This window comes from Orcinus orca, chromosome 1 (assembly GCF_937001465.1).
Source record: "Orcinus orca chromosome 1, mOrcOrc1.1, whole genome shotgun sequence".
Taxonomy (NCBI): Eukaryota; Metazoa; Chordata; class Mammalia; order Artiodactyla; family Delphinidae; genus Orcinus; species Orcinus orca.
In genome coordinates this window covers 173,463,450-173,490,792 of record NC_064559.1, presented here as the reverse complement: position 1 = coordinate 173,490,792, position 27,343 = coordinate 173,463,450, and the positions used below count along the sequence as shown (strand labels likewise).

At 50.8% G+C, this 27,343-nt stretch overlaps 1 protein-coding gene across 1 annotated transcript in view; it reads right to left on the bottom strand.

The window, feature by feature from the left end:
• TRABD2B (TraB domain containing 2B) overlaps nt 1-27,343 on the bottom strand; it is a 219,179-nt gene that overhangs the window by 23,322 nt on the left and 168,514 nt on the right. The window contains exons 3-4 of the mRNA XM_004273891.3: nt 20,642-20,788; nt 13,971-14,145 (exon numbers count right to left, since the gene is read on the bottom strand). Of these exons, the coding sequence (XP_004273939.1) occupies nt 13,971-14,145; nt 20,642-20,788 (322 nt within the window). The remainder of the gene's footprint in view (nt 1-13,970; nt 14,146-20,641; nt 20,789-27,343) is intronic.

Genomic DNA, 27,343 nt, shown 5'->3' with positions numbered 1-27,343 from the left:
GAGACCGGCCGTGGGGGTCTCCCTGCAGGGTCCCAGCTGGGTCCTCAGAGGCCACCGAGCACTTCTGCCTCATCCCCTGGACAGCCCTGCTCTCCCCTGGGTGGGAGTCCTGTTCTTGGAGGACCGTGGGCTCTGAAATAATACTGACAGCGCAAGAGCTCACGTGCACCAGGCCTGAGCTGCACGTGTGCTGCCCACTGACACCAGGCTCCTCTTAGAGGGACCCTGAGGGCCGAGAGAAGCCAAGTACCTGGTCTGCCCAGGCTCGTTCCTACGAGACAGGCGCTGAGGTCCTCACGCATGCAGTCAGGCTCTGAAGCCCATGCCCTTCACCTAGGACACTCTCTCCTCCCCCTGCTTTCCCCACATGCCCAGCAAGAGTGCTGAGCCCTTAGCTGACATTCCAGGTGCCCTAGCTCACAGAGGTCCAGCCTGGTCCAGAGGGCAGGGCTGGCTCCAGTTAGGGACAAGCTAGCAGATGGGACGTTCCTCTGGCTGGCTGGATGCTCTGGGCTGAAACAGGAAGGGTGACTCTGGCCAAGGATCTCAGCCTGGAGCAGGCATGCCAGCTGCCAGATGTGTACATGGTGGGGCGGCCGGGCCCTTTGAAACACCGTCGGAAAACTCTGAAACACTTCTGGACGCTGTGGTCTCATGTTCCAAAGTGGGGAGAATGGCAGGCCATGGGCATTTGGCCGGGAGGAGAGAAAGTGGCTAGGCGTGTGCTATTTGCTGGGTCCCTCGTTTCTAAGGTTACCAGGGCCCTACATGGGCTGTGGTTGCTCTTCTGTGCTCAGCCATGAGCTCTGAGGAGTTTTTGTTCCTGAGGCCCCTGAGTGGAGAACCAGGGGGTGAAGGAGGTGGCTGGGGTCTTGCCCTGAGGACTGTGGGGATGAGGAGAGGAATTGGAAGGCAGCTGGACATGCATCAGGGAAATTTCAACCAATCAATTCTCACCTCCTCCAGGAAGTCTTCTCTGACCTACCCTCCCCTTCCCAGACTAGGAGATGACAGATGTGCTCAGCACGAGCAGAGCTGTGACAGGGAAATCCTGTGGGACTATGGGATCCCAGAGAAGAGGTCCCAGAAGGCCCAGTCAGGAGAGGGAAAGGTCATTCTCTGAACAGAGGGCCCAAGTAGTAGCTGGATGGCTTTTTAGGGAGACGGGCATCAGAAAGAATGGCCTAGTCAGTGTTGATCATTGCTCCACTCCAGTTCTAAGATTCTCTCACTTCTCATCTCCACCTTGACTTACCCATCTGCCAAATGGAATAATAATACAATCCTGTCTCCCTCTAGGAGGCAATGAGGACGTGAAAGCCACGTAAGCTGATGGATATGGGTGTTCTTCAAGCAGGAGGGTGCCCACTCTCCAAGGAGCAATCGCTGTTGTTATTCATTTTTAAATGTTACTGGTGTTCCATGTGTCGGGCTTCTATCTCGCCCTTCTCTCAAGTCCGGGTCTTCACCATGAGTCGACTCCTGTGTCCCAGCCTCACAGGCCTGTTCCTGATTATGGGCCTGTGGCACTTCAGCTGGGGCTCAAGAGGGGCTGGCGCAGCCTGGAGGCTGGGGGTGCTGGATGTGCAGGTGCTCGGGGTAACAGCTACAGCACCTCTGTCTCCGATGCTCACACAGCCTGGCTTTTAACTTGTCAAATCCTGTTTTCTGCTTGGACTTCTGCTTACTGCGGGTGGGTGGTGTGGGGGACGGGTGGCAGCAGTCCTATGTGGAGGAATTTCCAGGTCCTAGCAGGCTCTTAGCTCCATATTCCTCCCAAGGAATCCAAGAGAGACTGAAGCAAACTCTGCTAGAGGGTTAGAATTCTATGATGATGGAAGGCTGGGATATCAGAACCACACAGTCTTAGAACAACAGGCTGTTAGGGTCAGAGGACTTTGTAAGGTCAGAAGTTAGAATTATATTCAGGCTGTAGCACACTGGGGTTACAGAACATACCAGTGGCTCTCAGAGTTCAGAATGAATGGGCCCTGCAGGCTAACTGGTCAACCCTTGAGTCTGGCTCGTGTCTCCAGCCCAGCTCAGCCAGCTCCCGCATTATGCCTTCTGTTCCAGATCTCAGGATGGCTGAACAAGTGAACACAACCTGAGAAAGCCCCAGTTCCCTAGAGCTAGGGACAAAACTGTCATTTTCTTCTAGTGCCTGGGACTGAGAGCCCCTCTCCCTCCACCCCAGAGGCCTGGAGCCCAAGAGATACCATGTGACTGAATGGAGGGAACTTGTTTCTGGGTGATTTGGTCTAGTACGTCTTTATAGAACATCTCCTGGGTGTTGGCAGTTCTGCGGAGATATGGGCCTGCCCTGGAGTAGTTCACAATCAGCGGGATGCTTACTGAGCAGTGGTTCTAGGATGAAATCAGGAAAAGGCCTGGAGTGTAGATGCATCTGCCTTCACACCCTAGATGTCCAGCGTTGCTGTAGAAAATCTTACAAGCTGGGATTTGGGACCGCTGCAGGTTCACAGGCCCTCAATTGCCAATCAGTGTGGTCTATGTTCCCAGCAATCAGAGCAGATATGGGGCAGGAATGTGGCCTAATCCAGGTCCACAGCAGACATCACTAATCAATCAGACCTCTTCCCTGCTGAGCTTCAATATGGTCTTGTCGTCCTTCATATACCGCACTCCAGGTCACCATACCAATCAATCACAGTTGGCTCATGATATGAAATTCATTTAACTTCCTGTCAATGTCAGTTCTTGTGGCCAATCTCTCTTACATTTACATCAAATGTTCTCCTGTCTTCAAACCAAGAACCAGCTCCCAGGCCCCTCTTTCTCTGCACATGACTTCAACCTCTACAGAGTGGAGCACTGATTAGAAGCCAATAGGTCACCTTTCCACCACCAAATTACCTTCCTGCCAGCCTTCTCCCTTCTCCAGCTATAGGTGAGGAGGTGCCCTTTTCTATCCAAGGCCATATCCTCTACCTGAGCTCTGGCCCCCAGCTTTCCTGCTTTCTTGGAAACTTGGGCTAGTCATTTCCCCCAATTTCTCTCCTGTATCATTGGCCTCATCCCTCCTATTGTATGCTTTTCAGCATGTTTTAGGTTTGCTCGATTCTCTCCTATCTGAAGAGAAGGCGGGTGGGTGGGAGAAACAATACAGTTACCAACTTTTAATTTTGCCAAGTAAGGGCTCTGAAAGCCCTGTTTGTCTCATTTCACCACTATTTTCTTTTTAAAGAGAAAGATATTTAACTTCAAACACAGTAGAAGGAAGATAATTTCAGAATATAAGCCTGTAAATTTAACACACTTCATTAATAAAAAAATTCACCATCTTGTACTTATTTTTCTCAGTTATTTGTGGGCCAGAGGAAATCCGAGGACACACTTAAGGTCTCTGAGGACACGTAGGCTCAGCTTGTCAAACTGCATGGGCCTGGCAGTCTGGAATCAGCCCTCCCCTAACCCTGGGCCGGTGCACCCCTCCATGGCAGTGGCCTGGCTCCTTCCAGAACATCCAGGTTTGCACACTGGCCACAGTCACCTCCCGAGGAGGTGGGGCTTCCATCTGGGTCCCCAGCTGTCACCCAGGCCTGCTCAGAGTTGTCACACGTGTCCACACCCCAACTGCCCTGGAACCTGCTGGATAACTTCCAGAAGAGGTCAAACAGCTCCTGAATACAGAAACAGCCCAAACGCTAAGGAGAGTACTCTTCTGTGGGATGTACCAGCTAAAAAGACACTCTCCTGCAAAATCGTCAACCTTTCTGGAAGTATACAGCAAGGGCACCATGTACGGGGGGAAACGGCCAGGACCAGGACCCAAGAGGCCAGGATTCAAGTTGAAGGTCTGCCTGCAAGGCCTTGAGGAAGCCCTTCATCTGCTCTGGGCCTTAGTTTTCATCTGCAAAATGAGTATAATAACCCCCTTCTCGTGGGCTTATTGTGAAGATCAGAGGTAATGTAATCTAAGAGCCTGGAATGGTGGCTGGCCCACAGGAGGGTCTCTGTGATAAGGATCCCTCCACCACAGTAGAGAGTGTAATGCTATTACCTAAAGTACATCTAACACAGTCTGATGAGGCAGATGTATGATCCCCATTTTACAGATGAGAGACTGAGGTCCTTGGAGGTGAAATGGCTTTCCCAAACTCTCTTAATTAACAGTGATGGAACCCGGCTTTATGCCCAGGCATCCTGACTGCAAAGCTCTGACCCTTTGCATCAAATCTCCCAGTAGAGCAGAGCAGAGGAGGGGCCAGTCGGCCTGCAGCACTGGGAATCCCAGTCTGTGCTTGTGGACTCTCAGGAAGGGGTTCTGGAGCAGGGGTGGGCTGGGGAAGGATCTGGATGGGCACGGGTGGAGGCTCTTTCTCTCCCTCACCCTAGTGAGCCTGAGGCTGGTTTCAGGCCGGTCTGTTGTAAAATGGCAGAACCTCAGGCTATAGAATGACAGGATGGGCAAGGCCAGGCTGTGGGTGGCTGGGAGTCTTATAATCATATTTCTGTCCTAAGCTATTTCCTAGAGACATTCATGAAACTGGATCTGAGAGACTGTTGCACGAACAGACACCCTCTGGGGGATGGCGAGGTGTATTTCCAGGGGCAAAGACCCTCCCTCCCTCCCTCCCACAGTGCCTTCTTTGAGGGCCGGACAGGGGATGGGCAACGAGTCAGGCTGACTCAGGTCCCCAGTGCTCGGAGGTCTGGGAAGGCCTGAGTTGGAAAAGGCACCCAGACGGGAACATGTGCCATGGAGCCTGTGCGTCTGTAGGTCGCATGCTGCCGAAGAATGCTGGGCCTGTCCCTGCATGTACGTCCTCAGCCTGCCTTTGGATGTGGGACTCAGGAGCTATGTGGCCATAAGGACACAGCGAGGCAGGCGTGGACTTCTGTCACCACGAGTTGTGTGTGGACGTGTCCCATGCTGACACACTGTTACAGGTCCTCTCAGCTGGCTCCCTGACCGCACGTGAGAACAGAGCCCCTGACCACGGCTCTGGGCCCCGGGAACCAGTCCCGGCTCTGTCCCCATCTCGCCATGAGCTGCACCCACGTCCTGGCGTCTGTGGAACTCAGTCTGCCCGTGGCTATGATGAGGTGCGCAGGCTCGAGCTTGAAGGCTGAGTCCGGCTTTGAAATGCTCAGGTCGAGGGTAGATGTGTAGCACCGAGCAGGCCATTTGCTCCAGGTGCTGCTGAGCCAGAAGTGGCATCTGCCGGCAGGATGTGCCCACAGCCCCGGGCCTGTTGCCATAGGACAGACGGTCTCTAAGAGCCAAGGTGGGGCTCCCATTGCCCTCACTTTACTGCTGGGCTGTTCTAAGCTCTCCAGGCCAGGAGACCAGGATTGGAGGATCCGGTCAACATTCATTCATCTGTTCCTTCCTTCACTCATTCATTCTTTCATACCTTCACTGAGCTCAAAACATATTACACATGACTGAAAAACACAGGCATGATGAAGTGAAGCCTGCCTTCCTGGAGCTCAGGACGCTGGCAGGAGACAGAGCCAGCACCCTGCACTGGCTCCACCATGGGGAGCAGCCTGGAAGTGGGGAGAGGACCAGGAGGCTGGAGCTGATGGAGGCTTTGGACCAGGACAGTGGCAGTGGGGATGGACAGAGTAGACAGCGGTGAGGTCTTTTTGGTGGTCTGTCAAAAAAACTGACCAGGCCCGTGCTCTCCGACTGCCAGTGATGGCGGGTCTGGGCCCCACGCTCCAGCGCCATCCATTTTCAGGGCTAGTTGATTCAGCAGAACCTCCAGAACGAACATGATCTGCCAACATCTTGATTTCAGCCCAGTGAAATCCATTTCGGAGTTCTGAGCTCCAGGACGCCGTGTGGCTGACAGGGTCTTAGTGCTCCAGCCTGGTGTCAGACCTGAGCCTCTGAGGTGGGAGAGCCGAGTTCAGGACATTGGACCACCAGAGACCTCCCGGCCCCACGTAATATCAATCTGCGAGAGCTCTCCCAGAGATCTCTGTCTCAACGCTAAGACCCAGCTCCATCCAACGTCCAGCTAACCACCAGTGCTGGACACCCCATGCCAAACAACTAGTAAGACAGGGACACAACCCCACCCATTAGCAGAGAGGCTGCCTAAAATCATAATAAGTTCACAGACACTCCAAAACACACCACCAGACATGACCCTGCCCACCAGAAAGACAAGATCCAGCCCCACCCACCAGAACACAGGCACCAGTCTCCCCCCACCAGGAAGCCTACACAAGCCACTGAACCAACCTCACCCACTGGGGGCAGACACCAAAAACAACAGGAACTATGAACCTGCAGCCTGTGAAAAGGAGACCCCAAACACAGTAAGTTAAGCAAAATGAGAAGACAGAGAAATACGCAGCAGATGAAGGAGCAAGGTAAAAACCCACCAGACCAAACAAAGGAGGAGGAAATAAGCAGTGTACCTGAAAAAGAATTCAGAATAATGATAGTAAAGATGATCCAAAATCTTGGAAATAGAACAGAGAAAACACAAGAAACATTTAACAAGGCCTTAGAAGAACTAAAGAGTAAACAAACAATTATGAACAACATAATAAATGAAATTAAAAATTCTCTAGAAGGAATCAATAGCAGAATAACTGAGGCAGAAGAACGGACAAGTGACCTGGAAAATAAAATAGTAACTACTGGTGAGCAGAATAAAGAAAAAAGAATGAAAAGAATTGAGGACAGTCTCAGAGACCTCTGGGACAACATTAAACACACCAACATTGAATTATAGGGGTCCCAGAAGCAGAATAGAAAAAGAAAGGGTCTGAGAAAATATTTGAAGAGATTATAGTTGAAAACTTCCCTAACATGGGAAAGGAAATAGTCAATCAAGTCCAGGAAGTGCAGAGAGTCCCATACAGGATAAATCCAAGGAGAAACACGCCAAGACACATATTAATCAAACAATCAAAAATTAAATACAAAGAAAAAATATTGGAAGCAGCAAGGGAAAAGCAACCAATAACATACAAGGGAACCCCTGTGAGGATAACAGCTGATCTTTCAGCAGAAACTCTGCAAGCCAGAAGGGAGTGGCAGGACATATTTAAAGTGATGAAAGGGAAAAACCTACAACCAAGATTACTCTACTCAGCAAGGATCTCATTCAGATTTTTTTTTTTTTTTTTTTTTGGCGGTACATGGGCCTCTCACTGCCGCGGCCTCTCCCGCCACGGAGCACAGGCTCCGGACGCGCAGGTCCAGCAACCATGGCCCATGGGCCCAGCTGCTCCGCGGCACACGGGATCTCCCCGGACCGGGGCACGAACCCACAACCCCTGCATCGGCAGGTGGACTCTCAATCACTGTGCCACCTGGGAAGCCCTCTCATTCAGATTTGACAAAGAAATTAAAACCTTTACAGACAGGCAAAAGATAAGAGAATTCAGCACCACCAAACCAGCTTTACAACAAATGCTAAAGGAACTTCTCTAGGGGGAAACACAAGAGAAGGAAAAGACCTACAAAAACAAACCCAAAACAATTAAGAAAATGGTAATAGGAACATACATATCAATAATTACCTTAAATGTAAATGGATTAAAGCTCTAACCAAAAGACATAGACTGGCTGAATGGATATAAAAACAAGACTCGTATATATGCTGTCTACAAGAGACCCACTTCAGACCTAGGGACACATACAGCCTGAAAGCGAGGGGTTGGAAAAAGATATTCCATGCAAATGGAAATCAAAAGAAAGCTGGAGTAGCAATTCTCATATCAGACAAAATAGACTTTAACATAAAGACTATTACAAGAGATAAAGAAGGACACTACATAATGATCAAGGGATCAATCCAAGAAGAAGATATAACAATTGTAAATAATTATGCACCCAACACAGGAGCACCTCAATACGTAAGGCAAACGTTAACAGTCATAAAAGGGGAAACTGACAGTAGCACAATAATAGTAGGGGAATTTAACACCCCACTTTCACCAATGGACAGATAATGCAAAATGAAAATAAATAAGGAAACACAAGATTTAAATGACACATTAAACAAGATGGACTTAATTGATATTTATAGGACATTCCATCCAAAAACAACAGAATACACTTTCTTCTCGAGTGCTCATGGAACATTCTCCAGGATAGATCATACTTTGGGTCACAAATCAAGCCTTGGTAAATTTAAGAAAATTGAAATCATATAACGTATCTTTTCCAACTACAATGCTATGAGACTAGATATCAATTACAGGAAAAAAAACTGTAAAAAATACAAACACAAGGAGGCTAAATAATATGCTACTAAACAACCAAGAGATCACTGAAGAAATCAAAGAGGAAACCAAAACATACCTAGAAACAAATGACAATGAAAACACGATGACCCAACACCTATGGGATGCAGCAAAAGCAGTTCCAAGAGGGAAGTTTATAGCAATATAATCCCACCTTAAGAAACAAGAAAAATCTCAAAAAAACAACCTAACCTTATACCTAAAGCAATTAGAGAAAAAAAAAAACAAAAAAACCCCACAAAGTTAGAAGAAGGAAAGACATGATAAAGATCAAATCAGAAATAAATGAAAAAGAAATGAAGGAAACAATAGCAAAGATAAATAAAACTAAAAGCTGGTTCTCTGAGAAGACAAAAAAAATCATAAACCATTAGCCAGACTCAGCAGGAAAAAAAGGTAGAAGACTCAAAACAACAGAAATAGAAATGAAAAAGGAGAAGTAACAACTGACACTGCAGAAATACAAAGGATCGTGAGAGATTACTACAAGCAACTCTATTCCATAAAATGGACAACCTGGAAGTAATGGACCAATTCTTAGAAAAGCACAACCTTCTGAGATTGAACCAGAAAGAAATAGAAAATATAAACAGACCAATCACAAGCACTGAAATTGAAACTGTGATTAAAAATCTTCCAATAGGGGCTTCCCTGGTGGCGCAGTGGTTGAGAGTCTGCCTGCCGATGCAGGGGACACGGGTTCATGTCCCGGTCTGGGAAGATCCCACATGTCGTGGAGTGGCTAGGCCTGTGAGCCATGGCTGCTGAGCCTGTGCGTCTGGAGCCTGTGCTCCACAACGGGAGAGGCCACAACAGTGAGAGGCCCGCGTACCGCAAAAAAAAATAAAAAATCTTCCAACAAACAAAAGCCCAGGACTAGATAGCTTCATAGGCAAATTCTATCAAACATTTAGAGAAGAGCTAACACCTATCCTTCTTCTAAAATATAGCAGAGAGAGGAACACTCCCAAACTCATTCCACGAGGCCACCATCGCTCTGATACTAAAACCAGATGAAGATGTCACAAAAAAAGAAAATTACAGGCCAATATCACTGATGAACATAGATGCAAAAATTCTCAAAAAACTGCTAGCAAACAGAATCCAACAGCACATTAAAAGGATCATACACCATGATCAAGTGGGGTTTATCCCAGGAATGCAAGGATTCTTCAATATATGCAAATCAATCAATGTGATAAACCATATTAACAAATTGAAGGAGAAAAACCATATGAGCATCTCAATAGATGCAGAAAAAGCTTTTGACAAAACTCAACACCCATTTATGATAAAAACTGTCCATAAAGTAGGCATAGAGGGAACCTACGTCAACATAATAAAGGCCATATATGACAAACCCACAGGCAACATCATTCTCAATGGTGAAAACTGAAACCATTTCCTTTAAGATCAGGAACAAGACAAGGTTGCCCACTCTCACCATGATTATTCAACATAGTTTTGGAAGTTTTAGCCACAGCAATTAGAGAAGAAAAAGAAAAAAAGGAATCCAAATCAGAAAAGAAGAAGTAAAGCTGTCACTGTTTGCAGATGACATGATACTATACATAGAGAATCCTGAAGGTGCTACCAGAAAACTACTAGAGCTAATCAGTGCATTTGGTAATGTAGAAGGATACAAAATTAATGCACAGAAATCTCTTGCATTCCTATAGACCAATGATGAAAAATCTGAAAGAGAAATTAAGGAAACACTCCCATTTACCATTACAACAAAAAGAATAAAATACCTAGGAATAAACCTACCTAAAGAGAAAAAAGACCTGTATATGGAAAACTATAAGACACTGATGAAAGAAATTAAAGATGATACAAACAGATGGAGAGATACAGCATGTTCTTGGATTGGAAGAATCAATATTGTGAAAATGATTCTACTACCCAAAGCAATCTACAGATTCAGTGCAATCCCTATCAAACGACCACTGGCATTTTTCACAGAACTAGAACAAAAAATTTCACAATTTGTATGGAAACACAAAAGACCCCGAATAGCCAAAGCAATCTTGAGAAAGAAAAAAGGAGCTGGAGGAATCAGGTTCCTGGACTTCAGACTGTATTACAAAGCTGCAGTAATGAAGACAATATGGTACTGGCAAAAAACAGAAATATGGATCAATGGAACAGGATAGAAAGCCCAGAGATAAACCCACGCACATATGGTCACCTTATTTTTGATAAAGGAGGCAAGAATATACAAAGGAGAAAAGACAGCCTCTTCAATAAGTGGTGCTGGGAAAATTGGACAGCTACATGTAAAAGAATGAAATTAGAACACTCCCTAACACCATACACAAAAATAAACTCAAAATGGTTAAAGACCTAAATGTAAGGCCAGACACTATCAAACTCTTAGAGGAAAACATAGGCAGAACACTCTATGATATAAATCACAGTAAGATCCTTTTTGACCCACCTCCTAGAGAAATGGAAATAAAAACAAAAATAAACAAGTGGGACTTAATGAAACTTAAAAGCTTTTGCACAGTAAAGGAAACCATAAACAAGACGAAAAGGCAACCCTCAGAATGGGAGAAAATATTTGCAAACAAAGCAACTGACAAAGGATTAATCTCCAAAATTTACAAGCAGCTCATGCAGCTCAATAACAAGAAAACAAACAACCCAATCCAAAAATGGGCAGAAGATCTAAATAGACATTTCTCTAAAGAAGATATACAGATGGCCAACAAACACATGAAAGAATGCTCAACATCATTAATCATTAGAGAAATGCAAATCAAAACTACAATGAGATATCATCTCACACCAGTCAGAATGGCCATCATCAAAAAATCTAGAAACAGTAAATGCTGGAGAGGGTGTGGAGAAAAGGGAACACTCTTGCACTGCTGGTGGGAATGTGAATTGGTACAGCCACTATGGAGAACAGTAAGGAGGTTCCTTAAAAATCTACAAAGAGAACTACCATATAACCCAGCAATCCCACTACTGGGCATATACCCTGAGAAAACCATAATTCAAAAAGAGTCATGTACCAAAATATTCATTGCAGCTCTATTTACAATAGCCAGGAGATGGAAACAACCTAAGTGTCCATCATCGGATGAATGGATAAAGAAGATGTGGCACATATATACAATGGAATATTACTCAGCCATAAAAAGAAACGAAATTGAGCTATTTTTAATGAGGTGGATGGACCTAGAGTCTGTCATACAGAGTGAAGTAAGTCAGAAAGAGAAAGACAAATACCATATGCTGACACATATATATGGAATTTAAGAAAAAAAAATGTCATGAAGTACCTGGGGGTAAGACAGGAATAAAGACACAGACCTACTAGAGAATGAACTTGAGGATATGGGGAGGGGGAAGGGTAAGCTGTGACAAAGTGACAGAGTGGCATGGACATATATATACTACCAAACGTAAAATAGATAGCTAGTGGGAAGCAGCCGCATAGCACAGGGAGATCAGTTCGGTGCTTTGTGACCACCTAGAGGGGTGGGATAGGGAGGGTGGGAGACGCAAGAGGGAGGGGATATGGGGATATATGTATACATATAGCTGATTCACTTTGTTATACAGCAGAAAGTAACACAACATTGTAAAGTAATTATACTCCAATAAAGACGTAAAAAAAAAACCCAGAAAAAAACAAAACAAAACTGACCAGGAATCAGCTGGATTTCTGAGATGGGGAAGAAAGTGGAGGTGGTAGGGAGCCTGCGTGCTGGCCTGGTGCCTGAGTGGACATTTGTGCTGCAGTGCACTTGGGGTTTCAGTGTCAGTGGTTGCCTGGGCCATTGTGATTTTCGTCTCTAGGCTCTCCTGTTTCCACACCCACAGGAAGAAGCAGGTATTAGCTACCCCCAGCCCCTGAGTGACTGGTCCTGAGCCCTGCAGCAGGTGGGGCAGGTAGAGCATGCAGAATGCTGGATCCCTTACCGGTCTCTCTCAGTGACCGGGCTCTCTAGGGGCTCACATTAGGGGAGGAGCCTGAGGGCTAGTTGAGTTCCCAGTGGTGCCCCTTTTGTGGTCAGCTGTGGGCCGGTTTAGCACAGGATACACTGCCCAGATGCCCATAGCAGGGAGGGCTGGGGAGCCTGCTGGGATGGTGAGTGAGGGAGAGTGCGTGTTGGGGAGCACTTGCTTCCCTGCATGGTCCCCAGATCTGTTCTGACTCAAGCCAGGTCCCCAGCAGGTGTCCTGCTGTCGAAGTCCTGCTTCTACTGGCTCCTTCAGGCAGCCCCTCCCACCGCCACAGGAACCCCACTCTTCTCAGAAATCTGTTTGAAGAGCTCCTAGAATCACAGATGGCCCAAGTGAGTCCTGGGTCTTTCTGCTCACATGAGAGAACTGAGGCTGCCAGAGGGGAGGGAAGAGGCCACATCAGGCCATGGCACAGCTGCAACGTTAGCCCAGACGTCTCCATCCAGCTGCAGGTGTGGTCTTATAGAGGCTGTCCCAGAGGTCTCGCGTTTCTGAGGCCCTCCCATACGCCTCTGCCGTGCTGAGGGCCGAAGGGGAGGGAAGACAGCTGCAGACACACACAAACCCTGGATCTTGCCCTTGAAGTATCTGGGGTTGAACAGTGGGGGGTGGGTGAGGCAGACCTCCAGCAGTGGACACGCCCTGTTATGAATCAGGATGTCCACACAGGCCCTTCTGCGTTAGACAGGCTGCTCGGCTTGATCCAACTCCGCCTGACGCAGGCAGGCAGCGTGTGGGTAGCGGGGCAGGGAAGGGAGGGGAGAGAGAGGACAGCGCCAGGGAGCACAACGCCCACGAGTGCGACGCCCGCCAGCCACCTCAAGGGGAATTCGTTCAGCCCAAATTGCAAGCAGTGTGAGCAAGAAATACGTTTGTCCTTGTAGCACCGGAGCAAGAGCTGATAAATAAAGGAGGCAAATGCAGTATCTTGGTCCCAAGGTGGACAGCACTGTCATCAGGAGAGACAGCCATGGAGAAAGGAAGACAGAGTGAGGGAGAAGAAGCAGGAGAGGAACAGGGAGAGAGACGCTGAGCAAGTCCTGTACCTGTACCTGCGTGTCTGGACTTCCCAGAGCCCCAGAAGGAGCATCAAGGTCATGGTCCATATGGTGGGGATAAAATTGGTATTAACTGTCATCATCATAATGATGCCAATCGTTGTGGCTGCCATTTTGAGTTCCAGCTATGTGGTAGTAATCTTTGCAACTATTCTACAAGGTAGGTCTTTTCAATTCATCACATAATTATTGTTATCACTGCCCATTCATAGAAGAGGGACTTGAGCCCTTGAGAAGGTCCCCTCCGAAGCCATGCAGTCTGGAGGGGGTTGGGCTGGGATTTAGAGCCAGGGCTGTGGGATGCCAGAGCTGCCTTCTCCCCACTGGGCCACGTGGCCCTCACTGACTTGGCCTTGGCTCTGAGGGGTGGGCCCAAGCCTGGGCTGGACACTGGGAGCTGGCTTCAGGTCTGGGCTCTCAGCATGGCCTCCTGGGGCATGAAGGAGCCACAGAAGTTATCCTGGTTTTGGCAGTGGTCACCGCCCTTGTCCATGGGGACTGTCACAGAAGAAGCCTTGACCAGAAGCAGGGGACCCGCGTTGGATTCCAGCTCTGCTGAACACTGTGTGGCTTTCCCTGCTCATTCGGGGCCTCAACTTTTCCCTTTATGAAGCAGAGGTCAGAAGAGGGTCCAGCAACCCTCCCAGCCCTTAAGGATCTGGCAAACAATCCCTTCCCCACTCTGGTCCAAACCTGCTCCGAAGGCAAAGAAGCAGATCTTGTCTTCGTTCTCCTGCAGAAGAGTCATGACCCTCTTCCCCATCCGCTCATTCCTCTTGTAGATGAGCTCCTGGCGGAAGTAGCTGTCGATCTCCTGGGCCGTGACCTGCTCGTGCGGCGGAAGGGTGGTGTTGATAAAGTTGGGTAGCTGTAAAGGCAAGACAGAGACAGCTGCCTTCAGTTCTTCCTGGAGCAGAGTGGCTTTCAATAAACATACACAGCCCAGCGTGGGGCTGGGTAACTTACCTTTATTCAGGTAACTGATGCTTTTCATCAGTTCCCAGATGCTTTGAGATGACTGTTGTTATCCCAGTTTCACAAATAAAGAAAGAAGAGCGAAAGATCCAGAGATAGGTGGAGAGCCGCACAGCTAAGTAAATGGCAGAGCCAGGCTGGAGCCCTTGGACGCCACCCTCACACACGTATCACTCCCGCGTCTCTGCCTTGTTGAACCTCGGCTTCCGGACACAGAGGTCCTGGGAGGCTCTCACTGTAGCACTGACCCTGTCACTGGCACGTACAGGGAATCTGGTTCAGCAAGCAGGTGTGGAGGGTCTGCCTGGTGTAGCGAAAAGACTGACCTGGGCTTCAGGCCCTGTTCTGATGCTGTATGACTTTGGCCAAGTTACTTAACTTTTCTGAGTCCAGGTTTCCTCATTTATAAGTTGGGGCTGACGGTATTGAGGGGGATTGCATGAGATGATGGGTGTTGTCGTGGACACCTTTCAGCCCACCCCACCCTACAGAGGTCAGAGGAGGGGTCATAACCTTTGATTCTCCCAGTGTATCAGCCCTGGTTGGCCACTTTCTGTTGCCACCACTATCTCTGCATCCCCAGCTCCACCGCTGCTCAGGATGTAACCCAAACCCTCCATCCCTTCTTGAAAATTTCAACTCCAGGACCAAGGCTTCCTTCCATAACAATGGTTTGTTCAACAACCTGGCTTGGAGCTATCCATATTTCCCAGCTCTCGGCCCCATGTCCACACTCAGCCGCATGGCCTGGGGTCAGCATTTCTGACGTGTCTTTGAACGAGGCAGAGAGCTCCCTGAGTTCAGGGACAGCACCTCTGTCACTCCTGGGCCCCTGCTGCCTGGCACAAAGTAGGTGCCCAGCACAGGTTTCTGGAGCCTTGAACATAAAGATGTGCCGTCCCTCCTCACCACATCGCCTCTTCCTGTTCTTCTGTTCCCGACACGTTGCCTCTCTAACCTGCTCCAGTGCTGTGGCCTTCAGCATGTGGGTGGGGTGGGAGAGGAAGCCATGGACCACGGAGGACCCTGAGGCCATGAGTAAGAATACCTGCTCTTTCCCCACAATCCACCGGTGTGATTCTAACCTCCAAGCCCTTGCTCACAAGGGGTGCCCCCTTCATCACTCTGTCTTCACCAACCCAGGCCGAAAGCACAGAACACAAGGCCTAGCTGACTTCTGAACTGGCCAGATGGCGAGTCCAGCACGAGGAGACTAATTTCCTGCAGGTTTCAGCCCAGCCACATGGATTCTAGAGCCACTGACGAGTTGTCAGCCCTCCTTCTGAGGAGAATGGAGGCATCAATGGAGACTGAACCCAGAGGGACTCTGGGGAGGCTGGGACATCTGCCTCTGCTATCTGTTGGCCAAGGACCAGGGCATTCCCTGAGTGAGAGGAGCTTCTCTGCCAGAAATGCCTGATACGCTGTTCTGGGAGGAGCAAGACATTGATATGACTGGTATGCCCTAAACTTGAGCAGTGCACAACCTAGATAGCTGTATGCAGCAGCTCTGCCAGTGCCCAATCAGGGCCAGCACAGAGTTGGTGCTTGGGGACTGTTTGGCAAATGGATATATAGAGCAAGGAATAGAGTTCTTACTCCCTCCCCTAACCATGGAGGGGATGCTTGGCAGCCCTGATAAAACAGGCCACACGTGGACTTGACGCCACCATAGGAAACACTGCAGGCTTCTGAGTGGGGGAGGAGCACAAGAGAGGCTGTGACTCAGAAGAGTTATATCTGGAAACCTGGCCCTCGCAGGCTTCTCTCCGTTCCTTGGGTGTGGAAGGAACGTGGGACGATGCTGCACTGACAGATAAACATTTGTTCAATGAGTGGACGCACGGATGAATGGGTGGCCCGCAGGCAGCAGCTCTGGAGGTTGTGAATGTGAGTCCTGAACAGCTGGGTCAGCTCGGGTTGGAATCCGCCTTTTGCCACTTACCAGCTGGGTGGCCTCTAACTCACAGGTTACTTGGCCCCTCTGAGACTCAGTTTCCCAATTGGTCATATAGGGGCTATATATATTGTTATAGGAATTAAACAAGGTCAGTTTTGGAAAGCACTTAGCACAGCGCGTGGCACAAAGGAAGTCTTGACGAAACGTCAGCTTTGTACAACGAGCCTGGAGGATGGGGCTGGCTGCGTCATCTTTCCCCTCTGACGGCAGGGGCTACAGTGAAGGGTGGCCTTGGACAGGGGATAGAGATGGAGATGACAGAGAGGCGGCCTTCAGAACCATCAGAGAGCCTGAAGGCAGCACTCTGCTTCCCTTCCCCTCTTCCGAGGTCCAGGCAGAGGCCTTTTCCCTGCGATGTGTCCAGCCCGCCCTCCTCAGTCCCCTGACCATGAGTGTGCATTTGTGGTGATGAATCTCCATTCAATCTGTAGGGAGCTTGAAAAAAAGAACAAGAACTAGAAAGTTCCATGTCAAAGCCACAAAGAAGATGGGCTAGCCACTGGGTCCCGTGGGCTGCCCTGCAGCTGGCTGACATTCTCTGCATGTTTCATGCTGATGGGTCCCGGCTCCATGCCAAGGATGAGGCCTGGCTGGATGGAAGCAAATTAATGATGTGATTAGACTTGTTGGGAGTCTTAAATCTCTTGCAACAAGTTCAAGTGCAGGATGTATGATAACATTTTAAAGAGGATACGTTAAGTCCCCAGGACCCTAAAGTGATAGGTCCAAGATGGAGTGATGAGAAGATGGGCCAGGCAGAGCTGGAGTGGGGCCGTGAGGCTCCCCTGACCCCCGACTAGGACTGGGTCAGGTCTAGTGGTCAAGGGCTCAGGTCTGCTGATGTCACAACCTCAATGTCCTCACCCATTCTCTTTATCCTGTCCATCCAACAGACACCTTCTGAGAACTTCCGTGGGTCCAGCCCTGTGTCCAGCTAGGAGGCCCACAGATAACCCAGGGTCTGCTGCCCTGGACGAGGCTCACAGCCAGTGGGGATCAGGACACTGGGGCACACATGTTTTAGAGGGCAGTGAGGGATGTGGGAGCCTGGAGGAGGCCGCTGACAGGGTGACAATGTGTCTCGGTTTGTTGAAGACAATCCGGGTTCACGGCTATGGTAGATTGCTGCATGGCTATTCATTATTCTGACTCAATTACATTTGACCTTTTCCTCTCAGTAGTGTCTGAGTGTGGACAATAAATATATGCATTTCTATTCTCCACCTAACTCAGGCTGGGGGCTCAGAGGAGTCTTCCCAGGGTAGGGGCCTTTGGATCACCCTGCTGATTTGGGGGCACTGACAGTGCTAGTGACCGGAGAGCTGCAGGAGGCCAGGGCCTCAGCCATTTCTGAAGGTGTGATGGAGGGGGGATGAGGGGAAGCCGACCGAGGGTGAGGTGTGCCTGGCCCCTGTCCCCAGTATGATAATCCTGGGCCCTGCGTCTGTCCAGCCCCGGCCTCCAGAGGCCGCTCCAGCAGCCTCGGCACTGCAGCCAGAGGCATCTTTCCGACCACGTCCCTGTCTGGCTTAAACACCCCAGGGTTTCGGCCCCTCAGTGAACATTCTCACCCCCATATGGTCTGCCGTCTGCTTTGCAGATCATTCCTCAGGACCTCCCACTTTCCTGTGCCCCTGCCACGCAGCTCGCTCTGCCTGCCAGCCCCTGGCTTTGTCCACACCTGGCCAGACTCTACTCTCAAGCCTGGTCCAATACCACCTTCACCTGAAGCCCTCCCCGGCTGCAGGCGGTGACTGCCCCCTCCAGCCCCTGTGACATCAAGACCTCCAGCCGCAGACCCCTTCTCTGTTAGCACGCGGGCACTGGATTTAGCCTTGCTGCCCTGACACTAGGCTTGTCTGTGTCTGGGGGCGGGGCTGCCTAGTCCCTCCCTTGAGGGCTAGACTCTGCCTGTGCACCCCTGGGTTGCTATTCTAACCTGGGTGGGCCAATCTACCTGTGCCCTCTGCTCTACTTCAAGTACAGGCACTGCCGGGAGACCCCCGACGTAGATCACCTGTCAGAGACACGCCAGTGGTTCTGGACACCGCGCAAAGAAAATCTGAACTTGTCATCCCCCAGGGTCACCCCCTTCTTCCCTCTCTCAGTTTAGTGTCCTACTCTCTGTGGCCAGGGCCCTGTCCGGCACACCACGCTCCCCAGCCTGGCCATTTCATGGCCAAGCCATCCTGAGTGGTGACCGGGTACCCCTCAGGCACACAGCTCCCTGGCTGCTCAGGGCTCACCAGCCTCTGCCCAGCGGAGGATGCAGTGCTAGGCTGTCACAGGGTGGGTGGATGGCTGGTGAAACGCCTGTGAGCCTCGTGCTGCCAGGGTTCTCCTCCCTCTCTCCTCTACCAGAGAGAGTCAGGGCACCCAGAATCCCAGCCTTCTGTGCAGGGCCTCCGCACCCTTCCTCTCCCTCACTCTCTGCTCTGCACCGAGCACAGCACACGCCTGCATTTGCCCGTGCAGCATCGCTCACTGATACTCGCTCTGTGCCACGCCCTGCACTGGGCAGCACGACGAGAGTGGACAGCACACCCTTGCTCTCGAGGAGCTTGGGGTCTAGCGGTGTCCCTGGCTATGCCTCCAGCCCAAACTCTCAGCCCTCCTCCTGCTGTCTCTTGCCTCCGCTCGTCTGCGTGGTTTCCTCTGCTGGAATGTTCTTCTGCCTCCTGTCTGTGGCCAATTCAGGTTCTTCTCTGACCTCTCTTATTTCAGGAATCTTTCCTTCTCTCTCCAGCCCTTCCCCACCCCTACCCCAAGCCCACCTAAATTCCTGCTCCTGCCACAGGCTCCAAGGTCATCCTCTACTTCCCCTCGTAGCAAGGACCATGCTTCGGTGCAGTTGCTTGTTGAATCTCTCCTTTCTTCCTATGAGACCCTCAGCCCCATGAGGGCAGCTCTCTCTGGCGCCCCGCCATATCCCTTTCCATAGCACTGTGCCTGGCATTTATACACTATTTCCTTCATTCATCCAATATCTACTGAGTCGTGCTCTGTGCCAGGCGCTGCTCTAGCCAATTATCAGTGAATAAAACAGACTCAAAACCCTGCCCTCAGGGAGTTTATGCTGTAATGGGAAAGGACAGACAATAAATAATGACTGATCAATGAATCAAGATATATAAGTGTGTGAGAAGATGATAAAGGCCATGAGGAAAAGTGGAGCTTCATAAAGGGGACAGGTTGCGGGGGGGGAGGGGCGTCAGGTTGCAATTCTAGACCCGATCGGGGCCCACCTCACTGAGACGATGATACTTGCATTATGTCTTGAAGGCAGAGACGGGCTGAGCCACGGTAATACCTGGGGAAAGGCCTTCCTGGCAGAGGGAACAGCCAGTGCAAAGGCGAAGTGTGTGGGTGGGCTCATGGGTCAGCAGGGAGGCCTGCGCAGCTGGAGTGGCATGTGGTGGGCAACGGGGGAGGCAGAGGACGTGGGGTGGAGACTGGGGAAAGACCACGGGACCACGCAGGCCATCACAGAGACTCTGGCTTTATCCTGAGAGAAATCGGGAGCCTTTCAGTGTCCTGAGCGGGGAGGTGGCCTGTTCTGACTAATTCAGCTGCCTCTCGAATGAATGAATAATCAAGCATCAGAAACAGAAAGCACAGGGGGCCTAGAGGTGCCCGGGAGAAAATCTAACCCCACCCAGGGTGTCAGGGTGGTTCCGCAGGTGAGACGACACTGGACCACGGCCCGGCCGAGTGGGAGGAAACTGGGAGGGAGGAGCCTGAACAAAGGCAGAGCTGTGGGAAAGGGCAACGAGCGTGGGGGAAGTGCTGCAAGTGGCAGAGGTCAGCAAAATGAGGCCTTTGTGGCAGGGGACCTGGGCTGTGATGAGGTCCATGGAGGGTAGGACATGGAGAGGGGGCCGTGACTACCTACCAAGTACCTTGGAATTTATCCCGAGGGCAACGGGAGGCCTGGTGGAGCCATGCTCAGCTCCTGGGCTCCCACTCACTGTCTGCCCAGCCTGGGGTAATCTTTCCTCTAGGACTAGAATCGAGGCAGAGAGCCCTGGACTGGACTCAAGCCCAAGCTCTGAGCACCTGTGAGCTTTCCCTTTCCTGGGCTTTAATCTCCCCAGATGCTGGACTAAACCTCAACGAGGCCTCCCTGTTCTTACAGGCAAAGCTTCTAGGGTCTAGGCCCCAGGGTCGCACACACCAGGCTCAAGCACTGCTCTTGACAACTTGATAACAACTAATAAGTGGTGTGGCCTTGGGCAAGTCTCTTCCCCTCCTTGAGCCTCAGTTTCCCCCATCTATAAAACGGGGGTGCCCAAGCTCCTGCTTACCGTGGCTGGAGAAAAGACTGCCTGCGCCTGGCACACAGTAGGTGTCTAATAAATGCCTTCCTATGGGCCTGGCCTTGGGAGCTGGTGTCCCGGAGCCTGCCCGGGCTGGGGGAGGGGAGCCTCACCTGGGATGTGTCGTGGTTGAAGATGACGGCGTTGAGGTCCCCACAGTTGTAGTGCTTGATGAGGTCCTCGGTGGTGTAGGGTGCCTGCAAGCTCCCGGCCCGCACACTCTCGTGCTGCAGCAGGGTCTGGTTCAGGGCAAACAGCACCTGCGCAGAGGGAGGAGAGGCGTCAGGGCTGTGCTCAGGGACCCTGGCTGAGGCCCCTGACCCCTCCAGGACCGGCCCTCCTCCCGCTGGACTTTGGGGCAACAGGCCTGAAACGGGGTGTGTGAAAAGATGGGAGGGGTCTGACACCAGCTGGTACCACCCGAATGTTCCATGTCTCCCAGCCTTCACTCACTGGGCTCTCGCCACGTGCACCCTGCTCTCATCTCCAGCCCTTTGCCCTCACAGGTCCCCAGTACAGCTCTGGGCATCAGTGTCTTATCTAATAATGTGGCAAAGAGAACCTAGCTGTGTCCAGGTTTTGGAATGATGGGCGAGTTTTTTTTTTTGACTCCTTTCTTCTCCAGTGCCTAGATGAGTTCTGGAAGGAGCACAGACTCATTTTGGAACCAAGAGCACCCCCAAACAAAGCAAAACAAACAAATGAACAAAAAACCAGAAAGCCCATTAGATGTCAAGGCTCAACCCAAATGCCACGTCCTCCAGAAGCCATCCTCACACCAGGCAAAGGCCTTAGGAGCTGAGCCCCCAAGTCAGATCCGTGCTGCCATTCAGCACGTGTTTCCTCCAGCCCCTCTGTGCTCTGGGCCACCGTGCCAGGCCCTGGGGACACAGCTGTGCCCAGCCAGACCTGCCAGGCATCAGGATCACTTGGAGTGCTACACAAAAATCTCAGAGATTCCAGAACTGGAGTCTCTGAGGTGGAGCCCAGGATGTGTATTTTTAACAGGCTCCCTGGGAACTCTTTAGCGGTCCAATTGCTTCTGGCATTTGAGGACCGTGCCTCTCACGGAACGTGCCCTGCCCAAGGCACAAGGCCCTGAGAGATGATCTAAAGTGTCCCATTTTAGATGGGGAAACTGAAGCCCAGGAGGGGAGGGGAAGTGGCCAATTCTGCACGGCTGGGACTAGAGCCAGCTTCACACAGCTGTGCATCCCAGACTCCTTTGGCCAACAAAAGGGAGGAGCTTGACCAGTCAGTCGGTTGTTTAGCACAGATAGAGGGAAAAATGGTTGCAATTCTTGTGCAAAACGGCAGGAGGTGGTCTCGGGCCACCTGTCCTCGTTGTTTTCCCAGCTCCAGCCTCCCTGGCAGTCCTCAGGCCCTGTTCATCCTGTCTGCACACTGTCTTGGACAACACACCCCCAGCCTTAGTCCGCCCGCACCAGTTCAGGCCCAAGCCTCTCTCATTGGGTCCACTGCAACCCATGCTCCTCTCTGCAGACTCCCCGCCCCTTCCCACCTATCCCATATTCTTCTGCCACAGCTATCCTTTAAAAACACAAAGCTGATGGACTTTCTTTTTTTTGCTCAAAACTTTCATGGATGCCTCCTGCCCAGGGGATAAAAGCCTAGCTCTTCACTGGAGCCTGCAAGGCAGCGGCCTGGCCGCTGCTGTGGTCAGTGACCTCGTTTCCAGCCCCTGTGTCTCCAAATGCTAAACTACTCAGCAGTCTTCTGTCTCTGTGCTTTGTACATGCTGTTCCCTGTGCACGAGAAACCTCCCGCCTCCGCTTTCCACTTGCAAATCGAGACTTGGCCTTCCAGGGTCCGCTCAGATGTCTCCTCCATGAAGCTTCTCTGACCACCTGGGGGCTGGGTGAGGCCCCTCCCCAGAGCTCCCACTGTCTCCCTGTGTGGCAGAGTGATATAGTAATGGCCCCAGACCTTAACTCCTCCCTATATACATACCCTTGGCCATGGAACTCTGTAGCTCCTTCACATTCTGACTCTGGACTTGCTGCATTACAAATGGAGGCCAGCATTACAATCCTCCAGAGCCAAATGGGGGCAGCGTTACACACGTGCTGCTGTCTTTTACGCAACCACATTGCCTTGAGAGTAGCCCAGGCTGGCCTGCTGGAGGGAGGGCGAGAGGCGTGCACGGCAGAGCCCAGTTGCTTCCGTTCTCCCACCAAGGCTGTCCCGGTCCGGCAGACAGCCAGCCGGCTCCCAGACAAGCAAGTGAGCCCAGCTGAGCCCACTGAGCCTGCCTGCCTGCCTGCAGCTGGGCCCAGACATGTGAGGAAATGCTTCACAGCACAGCTGTGGTGAGAGATGAGCTACCCACCCTGCTTCCCTCCAGCAGGGCGTGAACAATAGATTGTAACTGCAGTTTAGCTACCTGTCTCCGCCCTTAGGCGATGAGCCGCTTGAAGACAGGAATTGCATCCTATTTATTTTTGCATTGGCAGAACTCAGCACTGTGCCTGGTAGAGGGTGTCACCCATCCTTCCTTTAGCGCTTTGACACCTGCTGTGGTCAATTCGTAGTTCAACGTTGCTCAGTAAGCCCTTCACACTAGCCCCTAGAACTCTGGCATTCTGTCTGCACTTGGGGCACGCTGCCACCACGTGGCAGAAGTTTCCTCCAAGTGGCATTAGCCACGTGGTTCCAGAGCACATAATCTGAACAAAAAAGCTCAGGCAATAGGTACACAAAGTCTGGCTTAAAATACTGTCTTGGGCGACTGGGCCAAGCTTGTGCTTGTGAGATCGCCTCCACCCATCCCCTTCTACTTTTGTTTCTGGTCGGCAGGAGAGCTGGATTGCACTGAGCTCTGGCAGCCCAGCCTGCTTCCCATAATGAGCTGGCTGGAGATGAGGTCAGACCCCACCACCCGGACTCTGGGCCTTCTCCAGGCTTCCAGGTTCTGGCCACCACCCCTGAAATCCAATCTGCAGCCGCCTGGCACAGGGTGTCGATGGCAGCAGGGTGGCTGGGGATGGATCGCAGCAGGCAGCGGCCTTGTTGCCGTGGACATTGCTAAGGCAAAAGGCACTTCCTCCTGCATAGCAGATGCCTGGGATGAAAGCGTCCAGGCGGGCTGGAGCGCTCTCCTCCTCTGGGGGCTGGGACACACAGACTTCCTGTGTCCACACCCTGTGCTGCACACACCTGCCCTGCTGCTTCTCAGCGCTGGCTCCACCTGGCCTGTGCTGAGGTCATCGGCTCGGGCGCCCAGAAGACCCGGCTGGGGGGTGGGGAATGGCCCCCTGGACCCTCTTAGACACATGGAGTCACTTCTGCAGTCGTGTGGCCCTCGTGGAGCTGGGAGGTGTTCTAGTGAACAAAGCACGTCTCAGCCTGCAGGGTGCTCAGAACAGTCCTGGCATGTAGTGAGTGTGGAATAAATGCTTGGAAGAAAAGAGTTAGACCTAAACCTTCTCTGTGGAGCTAGAAGGGCCCAGCAGTTTTTCAAACCTTTTGTAGCCATGGAATCCTTTTTTGTTGTTATTGTTTTCCAGAGGAAACTTACTTGGAAATCAAAATGTGTAGCAGATAGAAATGGGAATTGCCCTCATTGAGGTAAAGGAGGCAGGCTGTTTACCTGAAGTCCCCCCGGCTCAATGCCACCCCCGTGACAGGCTCCCAGTGCTTCTCTGTGGAACCCCACAGGCGCCCTGGAGCCTCGTTTGAGAACCACTCATCTCTTTATATGCCCTCTTCACATGGAAGAGGAGAAAAGACAGGGGTCCGGAACAGGCAGGATGAAGCTTGCCCCAAGGCCACACGGCAAGCTGCGGGCAGAGTGGGCTCCCTGTTCCCTGACCCCCAGCCTAGGACCTTTTGCTTGCTCTGAACCATGTCTGGGGCTGGATTTCCCGAGGTCCACTGGCACAGTCCACGTTCATCCCCCACACCTTGCCATTTTCTTTCAGGAGCCTTGTGAAATAGCCAGAAAACAGCTAGGGAGAATTTATTATTAACATGTTTAGAGATCATGATTCTTCAAGAGATCAGATTCTTCAAGAGATCAGATTCTTCAAGAAGCACCTCTAGTGTGGCACAGCCGGGGTGTGGTGGAGCCTGGACTGAAACCCAGCCCGTCACTCCAGACTCCCCTCAACCCCCATCACAGACCCCGGAGCTTCCCTTGGTTATGGCACTTATCCCACTGAGATGTCCATTTCAGGTAATTCCCTGTTCCCTGCCTGTCTAGACTGAGAGATTGGTGAGGGCGGGTAGCCTGCCTCTCTGGTCACTGCCGAATAGCAGACATTCAAGAACTATGAGAGGGAAGGATGCTGACCCTGAATCCCATGACCTTCCCCCTCCACCTCCTGCCTCGTATCCATCCTCTGCAATTTGTGAAGCAGTCCTCATCCATTGATTACTAGGGTCACTATGTTTATTGAGCACTTACTATGCGTCAGAAACTCTCTAAGCCCATATTAATTTATCTAACCTTTACAGCAACTCTAAGGTAGGGCTAGTATTAGCTCCATTTCATAGATTGGGCTGGTGGGAGGGGGCAGTCGCAGCAAAGAGATATTAAGTAAACCACTGAAGGTGACAAGGCTGGAAAGGGGTGGATGTGCATTCAAACCTGGGCCATCCAGCCCTGGAACCCATCCTCTTAGTTCACCACTGCCCTGCTTGGGAGAGAGCCAGCAGGGAGGTGTCCCTATTCACAGATGGGAAAACAAAGAAGCAGAGGGGAAGGGGACCCAAGGCCACATGGTTTGTAAATGACAGAGCTGGGCTATGAAATTACTTTTGTCCAGCTCCAATCAGGTTCCCGTGACCAGGACTTCAAAGTAATATGTGCTTCTTCATGTGCATTCTTGGTGCTTCCAACAGACATAGGGAAGTGACACTCATTCATTCATTCAACAAACATTTACTTTCTGTTGATTCTCTGCAGGCATCTGGGGTTGTTGGATTAATTGGACTTGGTTTCCATCCACACGGAGCACCTATTAGAGGCAGATACGCCAACGGGCCTTTATAGTAGAGGATGGTTGGCAAGTGGGGCCTTCAAAGCCCAGTGCATGGGCGCGAATAAGTGTCTTGCTCTGATTCCTGTTTCCCTGTCATTCACCCTGAATCCTCAAACCTGGCCCTGCTCAGACTCCCAGGCTTCAATGCCTTCTGCTCCCGGCCACTTCAGAATAACAAACCCTCCTCACCCGTAGCCTCGGTGGCCCACTCTAGGATAATGTTTATGATAAGGCTTTGACATGAAATAACAAACACGGGGTGAAGGCGAGAGCTACCTCACTTCCCCTGGACGGCTGTGTGTGGAGGCCCGGCCACCAAGAGCCCCTGAGAATCCTGGTGACACCTCCCCTCACCGATACTTGCAGGCCCGCAGCGTCTGCTGAGTGTAGGCCTGGAATTTAAACACATCTTCAAACACGGGCCTTGGATGGAGGGAGGCAGGCGCCAGGAGGGTGGGTATGGGTTTATTGTTCCAGATCCGTCTAGTAAACAGTCCTGGATGGGCTGGAAGGGTGAACACCGAGGCCTGTGTTCACTTGTCGGCCCAGCAGCGTCATCGTGAGGAGAAGGCCGGACCCGCTTAGTCAGGAAGGATGTTTGAGACAGGCCTGGCTCTCAGGCTGGGACTGTCACTTCTCACCCACCGAACTATAGGGAAGTCACAGCAAAGGCCCCAACCCACTCGGCGGTGCTTACCGAGCACCTGGCATGGGCCACGCACTGTTCTAGGTCAGGGGATTTAGTCAGGGACAAAGCAGGCCCAAATCCTGCTCTCATTGAGATTATCTGCTGGGGAGGAAACAGAGAATTTATGAAATAATTAGTAAAGTGTTAATATTTAGTATGTCAAAGACACAACAGGAGTTCCACTGAACTGGAAGTTCAGACTGCCCTCTGTCACTTTGGGGTCCTCATGTCTCTAAACTGACAGGCAAAGCTGGGAGTTACTGGGCTGGCTGGGGGCCTGGTCCTGATGACCAAGGGGGAATTGGAGGTGAGGGAGAGCGTGTCTGCGGCGTACGATATCCCTTAAGGCGTCTCAGTATTACCAGGCCCTGTGAGTAACTAACGTCAGTGGGAAACTACAACGACCCAGTGTAGGCAGCCTAATGGCCCAGACCCTTCAGGAATGAAGGTTTGGGTCATCCCACCAGGTAAAGAACCACAACTAGCTGAGGAGCTTGCAGAAGGCAAAGGGAATAGGTAGTGATGGGGGTAATAGAAGAAGGTAGTTATAAATACCAGCTCCGACCACGTGACCAGTTACAGAAACAAGGACTCTCCTTGTCTGAAGTATTTCTTCCTTAATTTGTTAAGAATGTGTGTGTGTTTGTGTATAAAATCTTTGTTTTCTCCTGTCTCTTCTTTTCCTTTTCTTCTCTCCTATCAAGTAACATAAGACATACTGACTTTATACCATAGTGTTTAAGTATTGTTAACTCAAGTACTCTTAAGTATTGCATTTAAGTTATGGTACCTCAAGGAGAAAAGTAAATAAATACAGCCCAAAGACTTTGCATCCTCTTTTGGGGAAGGCACTAGCGCGTTTTGGTTGCAGGCGGACTTGTAATTGTTAGGCATAAGTGTGACCTTGTTATTATCTACTTGGAGATTAAGTGTGATTTAAGGAGATACAGTATGAACGCCAACTTGACAAGGGGTGGACTTGTGATGGTTAATTTTGCCGACCTGACTAGGCCATGGTACCCAGATACTTGGTCAAACATTCTAGATGTTCTTGTGAAGATAGTTTTTAGATAAGATTCACATTTAAATCAGAAGGCTTTGAGTCAAGCAGATTATGCTGTGTA